This window comes from Scylla paramamosain, chromosome 1 (genome assembly GCF_035594125.1).
Source record: "Scylla paramamosain isolate STU-SP2022 chromosome 1, ASM3559412v1, whole genome shotgun sequence".
Lineage (NCBI taxonomy): Eukaryota > Metazoa > Arthropoda > Malacostraca > Decapoda > Portunidae > Scylla > Scylla paramamosain.
Window position 1 is genome coordinate 37,100,193 of NC_087151.1, and position 15,000 is coordinate 37,115,192.

Genomic DNA, 15,000 nt, shown 5'->3' on the forward strand with positions numbered 1-15,000 from the left:
CACCACCACGAGTCACCTGCGATGGCCGAGGTGAGGGAGCCAGAGGACGACTCATCCCCCTCGTAGGCGTAGGCTCGCAGGTCGTCCCGCGCCAGGTCAGGGGTCACCATCACGGGGGTCACGGGGGGAGGGGAGGCGCCCCCCTCTGTGGCTGCCTGATCTTCTCCTGCTGCTCCCCCGAGCTTCTCCGCGCTGAGAGAGAGAGAGAGAGAGAGAGAGAGAGAGAGAGAGAGAGAGAGAGAGAGAGAGAGAGAGAGAGAGATCCTATTGTATATATCTTTCATCTTCCCAAGTATATGGATTAAAAAGAGTGAAATAGTAAGTGTAGGAGTAGTAGTAGTAGTAGTAGTAGCAATAACACGTAGTAGTAGTAGTAGTAGTAGCTGTAGATGCTTCAATTTATATCTTTTTGTCCCTCCTTTCCTTCCCTACATTCCTGCTCTTCAAAAAAATTCCCTCCTTGCATTTCTTCACGTTTTCACTCCTCCTTTTCCCTCCGTCCACATCTCTTCCACACACTTCCCTTCTCTCATTCCTTTATCCTTTTTGTCCCTCTTCTCCTTTGGTCTACCTACATTCCTCTCTTCCCTCCCATCTCCTCTTCTCATTTCTTCATGTTTTTTTTTTGGCTCCTCTTTTACCTCCCTGCATTTCTCCCTTACTACCCATTTCCTGCTCCTCCTCACACTCCCCTCCTCTCATGCCTTCTACTTACCTGTCTGCGCCTCACACCACGACGATCCTTGACCAGAAAACTTTAAACGAAGACGTACAAGAAAACTATCAGGAGAGTTATCTTTCCGGAGACTCTTCCCTCTACTACTCTTTCCTTTTCCTCCCCCTCCTGGATCGTCTACTCCTCTTCCTCTTCTTCTCTTGCCTGCTTTCATCTCCATTAGCGTTAGTTTTGCCGCCACTCGCTTCCTCCTCCGAGCGGCCCCGCACACACAGGCTCCCGCGCCGGTGCAGACGAAGGGACACGACGAAGACGAGGATCACTAGGGGCGATAACAAGGTGGTGGTGGTGATGCTTGTGCTGTGACCGAGGTGGTTTCGTTTTTTTTTTTTTTTTTTTGGTTTTGTCTTTATTTGATTATGTAAGATTATGATTATCATAATGGTAGTGTAGCAGTAGTAATGGTGGTGGTGGTGATGGTGGTAATAGCAGTAGTAGTAGTAGTAGTAGTGGTTAAGTAGAGGCAGAAGATCTAAACCCTGCTTCTTAAGAGCTCTCACAAGTTCTTACAATATTATGCATTTACGTGTACTCGTAAATACATGCAACAAATATTATAATTTACGAATCAGTTTATAAAACCTGTTAAAAAGTTCTCGTATCTCGCGTCTCAAGCTACGACAGGCTAAGTGGCAACGCAAGTCACTTAGTATTTCTCATAAACATTCAGTCAGTCAACAACAACAACAATACTCCTGCCTAACCACGACCACAACAACACTACATTACCCCTTTCCTCCCCAACTCCTGCTCTTCCCCATCCCTCGTCTCATTCCTTCATGAATTTTTTTGTCCCTCCTCTCTCTCCCTACATTTCACCCTCCCTTCCCATCTCCTACTCTTTCCCATTCCTCGTCTCATTTTTTTTTTTGTTGCTCCATTTTCTCCCTAAATTTCTCTCTCCCTCCCCATTTCCTGCTCTTCCCGACACTTCACTCCTCTCATTCTATGTTATTTTCTCTCTACATTACTTCCTCCCTCCCCATCTCCTGCTCTTTTTCACACTTCCCTCCTCTCATTCCTTTATGCCTCTTGTCCCTCCTTTCTCTCTCTACATTCCTCCCTCCCTCCACATCTGCTCTTCCCCACACTCATCACCCTCATTCCTTCAACTGTCAACTTCAAGCCAAGAGTTCCTATAAACATTCACTCAACAGGAACATCAGCAACACTCCTGCCTAACCACAACCACCACAGCCACCACAGTCACTCACGCAGCGCCACCAGGGAGACAGCCAGGACAGCAGGAAGGGTGAGGGCGGAAGGGGCGTGGGCGCGTGTGTTCCACTGGCAATGGTCCCCCGGCGTGGGTGGGGGCACAGAGACACAGGTACCCCGGACGTAGGTTGGTGCAGGTGCCTCCGTGCAGACAGGGACTCCACAGGCACTCGTCCACGTCCTCGCAGCGACGCCCCACCAACTGCCGCCCAGACCCGCAGCTGATGAGAGGAACGGAAAGGTAGCAAGGTGATTGAAGGGAATGGTGAAGAGAGGAAGTACTGATCGATGTAGCCAAGAGTTCCCATAGACATTCACTCAACAGCAGCAACAGTAACACTCCTGCCTGACTACAACAAGCACTCGTCCACGATATATAACAATTCAAATCACTAAAAAACACATCACAAAATGTTTACTAAATGCCTAAAAGAAAGGAAGAAAGAGACTACGGGAATATACGTAGCCTGCAGTATAATGTCTAGAGGTGGCTGCAGAATAAAAAAAAAAATCTCAAAGTGCTTTGCGAGTATGGAAAGATAAGACGAATACAGTAGCACTGAAAGAGGTTAAATAGCGTCCCTATAGAATAGGTTAAATGGCGCACCAAAATATGAAAACCGTACCAGGAACATTGTAGAAAAAAAAAAGAGCTTGAAACCAGAAATAAAGAAGGAGTGGAAATAAATAGTTGAAAAAAGGAAGGAAATGTAAGCGAAGGAGGAGCAAAGACGCGGGGGAAAGTGTTTGAGTCAACGTACGTACTGTATGATCATGAGGGAAGGCTGATGGTGCGAGGAAAGAACATACGAGCAGAAGAATAAGAAGCAGAGAGATGAAGAAATTAGGAAAAGGTTTAAGAACATGAGGATAACTTAAGAGGATAATAACTAGTCACCGAGAAAAGAGGAATAAAGAATGAAGACGGCAACTGTTCGAAAGAAGAACAAGAAGAAAAGTTTGAGGAGTAAAGGTGTCTGAGAAAAAAAAAAAAAGGGCAGAGCTTTAAAATTTGAGAAAGGAAGAGTGAAATGGTGAAGGAGATCTGTGAGAAATGGAAATGGTGCGTGAGAGAGAGAGAGAGAGAGAGAGAGAGAGAGAGAGAGAGAGAGAGAGAGAGAGAGAGAGAGAGAGAGAGAGAGAGAGAGAGAGAGAGAGAGAATGAGGCATCCTTAATACTACCACATCTATTATTATATTACCTTTAAAAAGCTGAACAGAAAATAAAAAAAAGAACAAATAGTAAAGAACAAGCAATACAGAATCAAACAGATTATCTCAGTAGCAAGTCTCTCTCTCTCTCTCTCTCTCTCTCTCTCTCTCTCTCTCTCTCTCTCTCTGCTTTAAGTGTATTTATCACATCTGATCTTTTATCCTTTGAATTTTCCATTATTTCTTTCTACAAGCAACTCTACGTAACCTCATTACTGCTACTCATCCCACTCTCTCTCTCTCTCTCCTCTCTCTCTCTCTCTCTCTCTCTCTCTCTCTCTCTCTCCCCGTACCTGCAGGCGGGTTGATCCCAGGTTGAGGCGGCGCTGCAGGAGAGTGGCGGGGCGCAGGTGGTGTTGGTGCAGGGGTCAGGCATCACGCAACCCTGGGTCAGGTTCCTCGCGGTGGTCACCTGTCCCCAGCTGGTTCCGTTAGCCGCAGGTGGGAGGGGAAGATGGCGGCCGTTCACTCGCACGTCGTCGATGCAAACTGAGAGAGACAAGGGAAGGTGAAGGGATGAGAGGAGGGGAGATGAGGGAGGTGAGAGGAGGTGAGGGGATGATAGGATGAAGGGAGGTGAGAAGAGGGGAGGTGAGGGACGAGGGGGGTAGACGAGTGGAGGTGATGGGAAGGACGGAGGGAGGGAAGAAGGTAAAAGTTTTAGTTGAGTAATATAATGTGCTTTGGGAAGGATGAGAGAGAGAGAGAGAGAGAGAGAGAGAGAGAGAGAGAGAGAGAGAGAGAGAGAGAGAGAGAGAGAGAGAGAGAGAGAGAGAGAGAGAGAGAGAGAGAGAGAGAGAGAGAGAGAGAGAAAAAAAAATTTTTGTTTACCTGGTGAAAACATTGAAATTAATTGAAGAAGACAGGTAAAAAGCCTTAATATAGTCAGTGTAAAGAAAGGAAAGTAACAGAGAAAACGTATGTTGTTGCCACGGCATACACACAATACTAATTCGGGAGAGAAGAAACTGAATGAAACAATACCGGCGCAATAATAACAAGACAAAGGAAAATGTTTCTTTACAGTGGTGACCTAACAAAGTTTCCACCCCTGACCGTGTAGCAGGGTAAAAAAAAATAAAATAAAATAAATAAATAAACAAAAATATAAATAAATAAACAAATGAAAAGAAATAAAATAAAATGAAAAATAAATAAAAGTATCCAGTACCAAGCTTGACCTTCAGCCCCTTGAAATAAATATTTTTCTACAAATCTAATTCACGTCTAAAACCAATTGAGGGCAAACGAACCTAATATGGAGCACAGGGTCTCTCTCTCTCTCTCTCTCTCTCTCTCTCTCTCTCTCTCTCTCTCTCTCTCTCTCTCAGGTACTCTTGGCTCGGTGTATTATTCTGTAATCAAAACTGTCGCGGGCACAGCTTACAATGGACAAACTATCACGTGGATAAAAAATATTAACTCATCATGGAAAGGTTTCGTTTCACTGCACATCAAAGCGTACGCCGGCGTTCAAAGCAGCGAATCGTTGCATTGTCTCTCTTGTTGCTGATACTGCGCCTTCATACTTCTAAAATAAGACAACGGCACTAATTCTACTGCTACTCTTGGAATTTCTGTTTCTCACTAGCCCTTCCTGATCTAGCGACTCATTGTGTCTCTTTGCTGGCACTGCTCCTTCATCCTGCCAAAACAACGGCACTTAATCTAAATCTCCTGAGCTTTCGCTTTCTCAATTTCCTTTCCTGATCGAAGTTCGAATGTTGTTGTTGTTGCCAAAACAGTCGGTGATTCTTCGTAAAACTATTAGCAATTAACCTGCTGTGGATGTCAGGACAAACTGCGGAGGATTAACAGTTTAATGGGCCGTGTGTCAGCTATCAAATTAGACTCAAACCAGTGGCTCAGGGATTCACAGCAAGGAAAGTTAACGATACTACCACAAAGCCGAGCAGTGTATGAACCTTTCAAGCGTAACCATGTCTCCATATCTAGAATCCATGTATGTTGGTAGAATAAGTTTGCCTCATGTATACATATTTTTTTTCTTCAGGTTCTTGGTCTGGACTCACTAGCTTTCTTAAACGCCTTTCGCAATATGATTTATCTGAACTGCGCTACTTATGTCTTTTTCGTTTTATCTTGTTATATTTTTAAGTTGAACACTGTAATTCTTGATATGAAACTGTATCAACAATGTTTCATTCCAAAGTGATATAAAAAAAATATAGAATGATTTTAAATAGGAAAATAAGCAGGTCCACTAACTTTCCAGATCGCTGGTTATGGAAAACTGTACATTCACTTTGACAGTCACAGAGTACGCCATTACTTCACTCACTCATCACTCACACTCACCGTCAGCCAGGTCCTCCGTCAAGCCAACCACCTCGCCGCCTTCGCCCGTGGGCAGGCCCCCTACCGCCACCCCCCTCGTGCTTGTCCACCAGGATGGGGATGGGCGGCGGGAAGGGCGACGCATCACCTCCGCCATCACCACGCCCACGCCCACGCCCGCGCCACGCCTGCAGCGACACCAGGCTATCGTTCCGCCGCCAGCCGTCTCCGTCATCCACACCAACGAGCAGATTGTCGCCGTGCCGCTCCCCGAAGACCGTGTGCCATGCCCCGTCTCCCACGCTGCGGCCCTCCACGCACGCCTCTCGCAAGCCCACGCCCGCGCCGGTCAGGGATACACACACAATACCCGAGCGAAGCTGAGGATGCGAAGCATTTGAGTGTTAAAGTGGCTCGCTGGGAGAAACTCTTGCTGCTGTACAAGTTGAGGTAGTGTGTGTGTGTGTGTGTGTGTGTGTAGAATCACGGTGGCATTAATTTCACTAGGTTCGGTACACTGAGTGCTAGAGTGAGATATGAAAACAGCTAATAACAATCTTATGTTAACCATATTAACCGCTTCAACAGAAAGATACCAAGTGAACCAACTTACACATCAAAGCACACAAAATAAACCATACCACACGCTACATCATCATAACCAGCAACATCACGACAAACACCTCAAATATTCATCTGAAGAACCTACGTGCAAGGTGAAGGCGGCGGCGTGGTGCTGCGCCGCCACGTGTAACAATGCCCCCGATGCTCTACCCCATGTCCTCAGCCGTGCTTGTAGCGTGAGTGAGGTGGGGGGCGGCGTGAAGGACAGGGCGACCCGCATGTACGAGCCGCGGCCCAGGGTGGTGGAAGGCGAAGGTGTACTGCAGCCTACGCCAAACCATCCAGGGTGACATTCGCACTCCGGGTGGTTGAGGCCGCCGACGCACCTCCCCCGGTGGCCGCACCCTCCCTCTCCCTCAAGGCATGCGGTTTCTTGTGGGCGGCAGCCGGGCATGCTACCTCCGCTGTGGGCTGGCTGTCCAAGATCCACCAGCTGATGTGGAGGGGGTGTGGTTATTGAGATGAGAACTACCACTTGTTATTTTTTATTGTCACTACAATCACCACCACCATTACTACTACTACTACTATTACTTCTACTACAACTACCACCACCACCACCACCATCACCAGGGAGCGAGTCACTTGGTGCTGAGGTGGATGGTACTCAGGTCATGATCCTCAAGGCAGATCGGCCTGAGTCCAAATATACTGTACCTCAGGACGTTTAGTACTCGAGACACTTGGTACCCAAACCGCCTGAGCCCCAAAATGTCTCAAGACTCAAACGTCTGAACTACAGGCTTGGTGAAGGCAGAATGTTGATCCGCAGACTCTAATATAATGTCCATCAAGCCATTCATCTTTTTACTTAACTACAACTACCCATTCACTCATATCCAGGCATCCACTTACCCAAAACCACTGGTTCCCATCGATCCATCCATTCATCCACCCATCCATTCACTCACCCATCCATCTACCAACTCACCCACTCATCCATCCACCCATCCACTATTCACACAACCATTCACCCACTCATCCGCCTACCCATCCACTGACCTGCCCATCCACCCATCTACCCACACACATAGCTACAACCCATTCATCCATCCATCCATCCATCTATACGCTCATGCACTCACTCACCCTTCCAGCTAGATATCAGTCCATCCACCCATCCATTTATCCACACATCAGTGCATCTCCCCATTCACACATCCCTCCATACACCCACCTATTGACTTACCCATCCATTTACTCACTCATCTATCCATCCAGCCAAATATCCATCCACACACCAAGTCTCCCATCCCCCATCCACGCTTCCAACCATCCACCCACTCATCCACCTAATCACTCACTCACCCATCCACCTAACCATTCACCTACCTATCCACACAACATTTCACCCATCCACAAATCAATCAATTCATCCATCTACCAACCCACTCCCATTCACCCTTCCATACACCTACCTACTCCCTACCGCTACAATCCAAATACCAGTTTTCATAGCATCCTCGCGCACGTGAATATCAAGCAATCCAGCAGATGGTGCAAATAACCATCAGTGGAGCCGATATTGGCCTGACATACATGTCACCCAAAGGCAAAAAAGATTGATTGTTTATAACTCTCTCTCTCTCTCTCTCTCTCTCTCTCTCTCTCTCTCTCTCTCTCTCTCTCTCTCTCTCTCTCATCCTATTTTTTCGCCTGTTCGCCTTTTCGTATGAGTGGCAAAGACGATAACAAAGATTCGACAGTAATTGACATGATGATAGATAAGTCGAGTTCGTAGTGATGCTTTATCCTACTAATATTTTCATCAACAAGTTATAATTTTCCTCACGTAACAATGATCTTGCAGTGGTTCTCGGCAATCAGGGGGCATGCAGAGTCACCAGTTACGAAAACCGTCATTACGTATATTCACAGTCTCCTGGCGGGTCAAAATTTCCATCAAAACTTTAATATGCCAGTAACTTTTCCTACATTTATTTATTTATTTTTTTTTTCGGATACGAGTACAGCAACGATATGAGGAAACTGTAGGGTAGTGTTGGATAGGAAGCACATCACCATGACATGTCTGGCTTACATGGAAGGCAATAAGATACGAAAGAAAGAAAATGTAAAGTTCCTATAAACACGAGGCTGCTTCAGAATACTTGAAAGAAAGGAAGGAAGGAACAAAAGCAAGAGGGTAGGAAGGAAATTGATCACAGTGACATGTCTAGCTCACTCGGAAGGAATGAGCTGAGAAATAAAGAAAATGCAATAGTAAAGTCCCTATGAAAAAGAGAGGGGGACTGCGCTAGAATTCTTGAATGAAGGAGAGAGAGAGAGAGAGAGAGAGAGAGAGAGAGAGAGAGAGAGAGAGAGAGAGAGAGAGAGAGAGAGAGAGAGAGAGAGAGAGAGAGAGAGAGAGAGAGAGAGAGAGACAGGGCAGGAGCGTAAGAAAGCTGAGGAAGGACAAGAATAAATGGGTCTCCTTTGCTGCCGCGCTTTATTGAATCCTGAATGTGAGAGGTTCAAACAGCCCCCGGATCTTGTGCAATTTGTCTTGTTACGAAAATACTCCCAGTTAACTTTTCCCTTACTTGTCACAGTCTCCTCCCTTATTCCTTTACTTGTTCGTCTCTTTTTTTTTATTTCCATACTTATTCGTCTCTTTCCTTATTCATTCACTTATCCGTCTCCTTCCTTACCTATCCGCCTCTTTTCTTCCTCCCTTTCTAACTCTCCTCCTTCCTTATTCCTTTACTTATTCGTCTCCTTACTTACTCCCTTCCTTAATCGTTTTCTTCATATTCCCTTGTTCATTTTGTCTCCTTCCTTATTTCCTTATTTACTTGTTTTCTTCCTAGTTTCCTTACTTAGTTGTCTCTTTCCTTGTTCCCTTAATTATACATCTCCCTCCTTCCGTGCTTACTTATCCGTCTTCTTACTCCCTTACTTGTCTCTCACCTTCCTTAACCCTTTACTTATTTGGCTCCTCCCTTACACCTCCCTTGTGATTTCTTTTACGTGCTTTATTGCCTCAGAACACACATTGACTCTTTCACTTTAGCGTCTCCTTGAGCTTAATGAAATTGGTGTAAGGGTAAAGTATCGTAAAGTATCATGAGACGCCACTGACAGCAGGAGGAGTGATCGAGTAATTAAAACCCAGGACCTGTAGTTTTGTCTCGGCTGAGTAAGATCGTCTGGGGTTCGTCAATGCAGTATGAAGTGTAACAGGTGTCGTATGGTGGTTAGCTGTAGAACTTCTAAATGATGATGTTCAGTGCTATCAAACAATCCAGGACATGTAGTTTCGTCTCTCTCTGCAGTAAGTAGGATCGTCTGGGGTTGGGCAGTGCGGTAACAAGTGACATACGGGTAATTACCATGCTAGCCCTAACAACAGACAGACAGACAGGCAGACAAACAGACAGACAGACAGACAGACAGACATACACACACACACACATACACACACCTCACCTGTCCATTGAGGGTGAGGTGAGAGAGGCAGCCGTGGAGTGGGTGTGGGAGAGGCGCCTCCGCCCACCGGTGTTCCTCGGCGGTGGGCGGCCTGTGTGCCATCCCGCCCACCTGTAGCGGCCCTGAGCCTGGCCACGCCCCCCACCCGTCGGGGTTCGCCCACGCCCTCCGCCCTAAGCAATGGGTGTAGGTCTGGTTAGGCCTCTCCCAGCCACGCCCGCAGTGATCCACCATGAGTGCCACGCCCTGCAAGACCCGAGAGGCGCGGGACATTAGAGGCTGATGCAGTGATCTGGTAATGACTAAAAGTTGATATATGGAAACTAATAGACATAAAACTGATGAAGTGATTGATTGGTAGAGTGGTTGACTGGTGTGATTGTAATATATATATATCGGAACTGTGGGAGTCCCTTTGCGCCGTAAGAAGTAAAAAAAAAAATAAAAATAAAAATTAATAAATAAAATTAATAAAGTGAATAGTGAATAGCGAATGATTGACTGATTACTTGATTGATATAAGATATCGGAATAACGGAATCCTATTGCGCCGTGAAAAAAAAAACAAAAAAAAAACAAACAAATAAAAAAATCTCTTTGTAGCAGGTCGACGTTTTTCTCTCCGTCTAAAAAAGAAAATACACAAAATAACAATTATTAAATATATGAATATGCTTAAATAATAATAATAATAAAAAAAACACACAAAAAAACAACAAATAGTCGTTCCTCTTCACACAAAAGCGTGAAGTAATGGATAAGCATACAGATAAAACACTAATACAAAGCAGCACTTAATGCTTGATGTATATGCATAAAAAATAAAGCAAAATAATTCGTATTCAAACCAATTTATTTCCTTTCGTTTCCTCGCAAAAAAAAAAAAGAAGGCAGATAAAGAATGACTAATGACAAATTATGCGAATTCTTTCTAAGTGGACGAAACAGAAAGAATATCAAAGCAACGCGTGTGTGTTTGAATGAACATTGGTGGTGAGATAATTTCCGTTTTCTCTTTGCCTCTGATCCCATCGTGGATGTAGAGAGATCCAATACCCAGGGGACACTGAATCAATTGTGTACATTCCCTGTCCCTCTGTCCCCTCCTCGCACGCGTCTATCGGTCACTCCACAGGGAACAGCCTAAAGCTACGTGTGGCTTGCTGTGATGTACACACTAAAACTACGAGTATGTGTTCTGTTGTTGTGTGGAGATTCAAGCCAAGGATGAAATTCACGATCTTTTGTGGGAGAACAATGCTGAGGAAAAAGGAGACTCAGAAAGAAAACTCTTGCCGTCTGTTTTGTGCGAAGATGAAAAAAAAAAAAAAAATAATAATAATAATGAGACTAAAAAGACAACTCCTGTGCCGTCTGTTTTGTGAAAGGATAATACTGGGAAAGAGAGAATGAGACAGCAAAAGGCAACACCTGAGTACTTGAAACTTATCGTACTTCCTCATCGTTCTTAAATTTACCTGACTTCCTACTGAAAGTCAGTGAAGATATGGTTCCCAACGTAACTTTGTATTTGCTTTTGGAACGGCGTCTTAAAGGGCTGACATTTTCATTGTATGTGTGTGTGTGTGTGTGTGTGTGTGTGTGTGTGTGTGTGTGTGTGTGTGTGTGTGTGTGTGTGTGTGTGTGTGTGTGTGTGTGTGTGTGTGTGTGTGTGTGTGTGTGTGTGTGTGTGTGTGTGTGTGTGTGTGTGTGTGTGTGTATGTGTGTGTTTCACTTATATTGCCCTTCTTCAGGGTCTGTCTTACATAAAAAGAAGAGTTAACCAACTCATCCTGTTCTCGCCTTTCATTTCCTTCACTGATCTTCCCTGAGGCTGTCATCTCCCGTCACGAACAAGAAAACACTCATATTATCTACAAATACACTTCTCTACTACAGCATCACTCTACACGTCACTCATTCTGTTCTTCTTTCCTTCACTCATTTCCCGTCAGGACCAAGAAACACTCATAATCGCAAGAGATACACTTCACAACACCCACAACAACACCACTCTACAAGACGCCTCTTCCGCTTCCCTCCTCACCTGGGCGTCGAGGCGAAAGTGCAGGTGGTGCCACTCTCCGTCAGTAAGCGTGGCATTCACCTCCACCTTCATCGGCTCCACGCCCCCTTCCACCAAGAGCTGCGGGCGGCCGTGCCTCAGCTGCAAGGCGAGCATGGGCGTCGGTGCAGTGTCCTTAGGCCGGTGAGTGGGTGCCATTGGGCCGGCGTAGAGCAGGAGGGCGTGTGGGCGGCGGGTGAGGAGGCGCAGGGAGAGGGTGGTGGGGAGGCAGCGTGGGGGCGGCGGCACCCACGCCCACCCAGATCCCAGGAAGGTCCGCGCCAGCACCTTGCACTGCCACCCCTCGGCGCCGCCAGGACACACGCACCTTGTGAGGGACGCAGGTAAAGGTAGGGCGCGCAGACACACACACACACACACACACACACACACACACACACACACACACACACACACACACACACACACACACACACACACCTAAGGAGAAACCTAGATGCAGGCACAATACAGACAGACAACACACACACACACACACACACACACACACACACACACACCTGTTGCCCGCGGGAGTGGGCAGGCAGCGTCCCCCGTTGAGGCAGGAGGAGGGCGTACAGGTCTCCGGGTCGTGAGCGCGGCAGGGCAGGGCGCGGGTGAGTCGTGGGGTGACCAGAGAAGTGGTGTTGGCGTCCACGACCTGTCAGCCACACCAATAACAATTAAATATAGTTCATTAGAGCGTTAATCCGTCCATTTTTTCCCCGTGATGAACACAATATAGAGAAACGTATAAATTTCCGCCTCTCCACACACACATACCCACACACACACACACACACACACACACACACACACACACACACACACACCCACACACACACACACCTGTAGCGGGAGGGTGGTAGAGGCAAGAGAGGCCGCAGAGGATGGATCCCCGGGTTGGAGATCAGTTAGGGACGCGTCCGTGTCTTCCAGACGTCTTTCCGCTTCTTTGGGCGACTCCAGCTCCACCCGCAGCTTCGTTGCCTCCTCCAGCTGCGAGAAGGCACGTTAATATTAGGGGGACGCGAGAAGCTGGATCATAAGGGGCTGTGATTATGGAATGATAGAGTATAAGGGGAAATCTGCTACGAATGTCAGGGAAAGAAACGGGTCTCTGAGGGGAGAGCATGGAGAGATGGGTGAAGGTGAAGGCACAGTCCTCTCACCTGTTGCACGTGGAGGCCAAGAATTCCCTGTAGTCTGGTAGGGTTAAGGAACACTCCGTCAGGCGCCACCACACTAAGCCACACGCAGGCGAAGGGCGGCGGAGGAGGGTACACAGCATCCTCTCCTTGCACTTCCCCTTTAGTGTCATTCTTTACTGCTTTACCTTCATCAGCATGTTTGTTGTAGTTGTAGTAGCTGTGCTGGCCAAGGCGCTGCTGGATTGTGTGGTGAGTGTGGTAAGGGGACGAGCTGCCGTACACAGACACCACCTGTACTTTGTGGTCGGTGCTCCTTTCTCCTAACGCCTTCAGCACCTCCTCCAGCACTGTTCCCAGCCCCCCGCCGCCTCCCTGGGGATAGAAAAGGTTAATCGTCCGTTCTTTTGCAATTAACTTATACTGAAAGGGAAGGGGGAAGTGTGAAAGACGAAACATGCCCTGTCAACATGTCGATTTGACCATCAGGAAGAAATGAAACACTTAAGAAGGAAGAATACAAGACAAAAATGAAGAAGTAAAGAATTGAAGAAGGAAGTCAGAAAGTAGAGAGAATAAATGAGGGAAGAAGATGATAAATACGAAAGCAGGTACCAATATTACAAGAAATTATCACCACCATGATAGAAAATAAACCATATGACCGAAGTATTGAAAAATAAATCTGAAAGCAATGGGAACCTTGTTGAGGCCAAAAAAATCGCTCTAACAACACGGTGTATATTATGAGGTGTAAACACGGGAATGGACAGAAGGAGACAGAGAGACAAGCTAAACAGAGCTGTCAGACCAGAGAGGCCAGTAAGTACATTCTGATAGTTGTAATGCAGTTCAGAGTAAAATGTTGGTGTTAAATATATTGACAAAGGGGGATTGGGTATGTGTAGGCTGTGTTTTTCATTGAATATTAGTTACAGAGTCTATGCAGGATGTGTTTTATCAGTGAGTGTTAATTGCGTGAAGTAATTCGAATCGGAAATGTAATGTGAAGTGTTTCGAGGTATTTAATGGAATCCATTTGAAGAGATATGAATCCAGTTTTTGTGATTTTTTTTTTTTTTTGTGCCAGGATGCTGTGTATAACAGTCGGAAGTCGTATATGATTATATGATTGTAAATATATGTAAATAATACAAATTAAGTAAAGTTTATGAAAACTGAAACGCGTTCCCTTAAACCTACAAGCCCATTAAAGCAGTGTATATATATGTCCTTTCCATCACACAAGTGTAATACATAGGGAGGCTACTGCAGTTACGTGGGCAATTCCCGCCCTTCAGCCACGCATCGGCAGCCACACCGGTAAACGTGACCAATACCACTGATGGGCAGGTGTCAGGGAGTGTGGCAGCCCCTAACACCACTTGTCTGAAGCAATCGACGTGTGTGTGTGTGTGTGTGTGTGTGTGTGTGTGTGTGTGTGTGTGTGTGTGTGTGTGTGTGTGTGTGTGTGTGTGTGTGTGTGTGTGTGTGTGTGTGTGTGTGCTTGTGTGTAATACTACTGCTACTACTGCAACTGCTGCTGCTGCTGTTGCTGCTGCTGCTGCTGCTGCTGCTGCTGCTGCTGCTGCTGCTGCTGCTGCTGCTGCTGCTCCTGCTGCTGCTGCTGCTGCTGCTGCTACTACTACTACTACTACCACTACTGATAATAATAATAATAATAATAATAAATGGTTTATTAATGCTGCAGCCGTGAGGTTGAAAATAAACATGTTAATATTAAAAGGTTCTCAGTGGTTACAGAGTGTGAAGGGTTACAGTGACAAGTGGAAGTATTTTATAATGAAAACTGACAAAAATTATATGAGCTAGGTGGTGTATGGCGCCTCCCAGGCAAGGCTCGGTCCACGAGCCACGTCCACCCTTATGCCTCACACCCGCCCTGCGCGCCCACTCCACTCACTATCCAGCTTCATCAGTTCTCTGATGTCCAGATATTGCTTATAATTTGGCTATAATTTTGTTGCACTTCCACACTGCAGGATGGGGGTCGGTAGAGACACGAATGGGGGAGGTTGGGTTACATTCCTACCCGTAGCTGCTCCGAAGAGCGCCGGCACACACGTTTTGATCCTCTGGAAGTTAGGAGACGTGTGTGTGTGTGTGTGTGTGTGTGTGTGTGTGTGTGTGTGTGTGTGTGTGTGTGTGTGTGTGTGTGTGTGTGTGTGTGTGTGTGTGCGTGCGTGCGTGTGTGTGTGTGTGTGTGTGTGTGTGTGTGTGTGTGTGTGTGTGTGTGTGTGTGTGTGTGT

The 15,000-nt window shown here is 46.3% G+C and overlaps 1 protein-coding gene across 1 annotated transcript in view; it reads right to left on the reverse strand.

The window, feature by feature from the left end:
- Nucleotides 1-15,000, reverse strand: part of LOC135104983 (neural-cadherin-like) — a 52,422-nt gene that overhangs the window by 2,706 nt on the left and 34,716 nt on the right. Inside the window, exons 10-20 of the mRNA XM_064012836.1 lie at nucleotides 12,755-13,105; nucleotides 12,432-12,581; nucleotides 12,104-12,243; nucleotides 11,565-11,910; nucleotides 9,518-9,763; nucleotides 6,174-6,521; nucleotides 5,486-5,844; nucleotides 3,460-3,655; nucleotides 1,951-2,175; nucleotides 716-998; nucleotides 17-192 (exon numbers count right to left, since the gene is read on the reverse strand). Coding sequence (XP_063868906.1) covers nucleotides 5,488-5,844; nucleotides 6,174-6,521; nucleotides 9,518-9,763; nucleotides 11,565-11,910; nucleotides 12,104-12,243; nucleotides 12,432-12,581; nucleotides 12,755-13,105 — 1,938 coding nt within the window. The 3' untranslated portion in view covers nucleotides 17-192; nucleotides 716-998; nucleotides 1,951-2,175; nucleotides 3,460-3,655; nucleotides 5,486-5,487. The remainder of the gene's footprint in view (nucleotides 1-16; nucleotides 193-715; nucleotides 999-1,950; nucleotides 2,176-3,459; nucleotides 3,656-5,485; nucleotides 5,845-6,173; nucleotides 6,522-9,517; nucleotides 9,764-11,564; nucleotides 11,911-12,103; nucleotides 12,244-12,431; nucleotides 12,582-12,754; nucleotides 13,106-15,000) is intronic.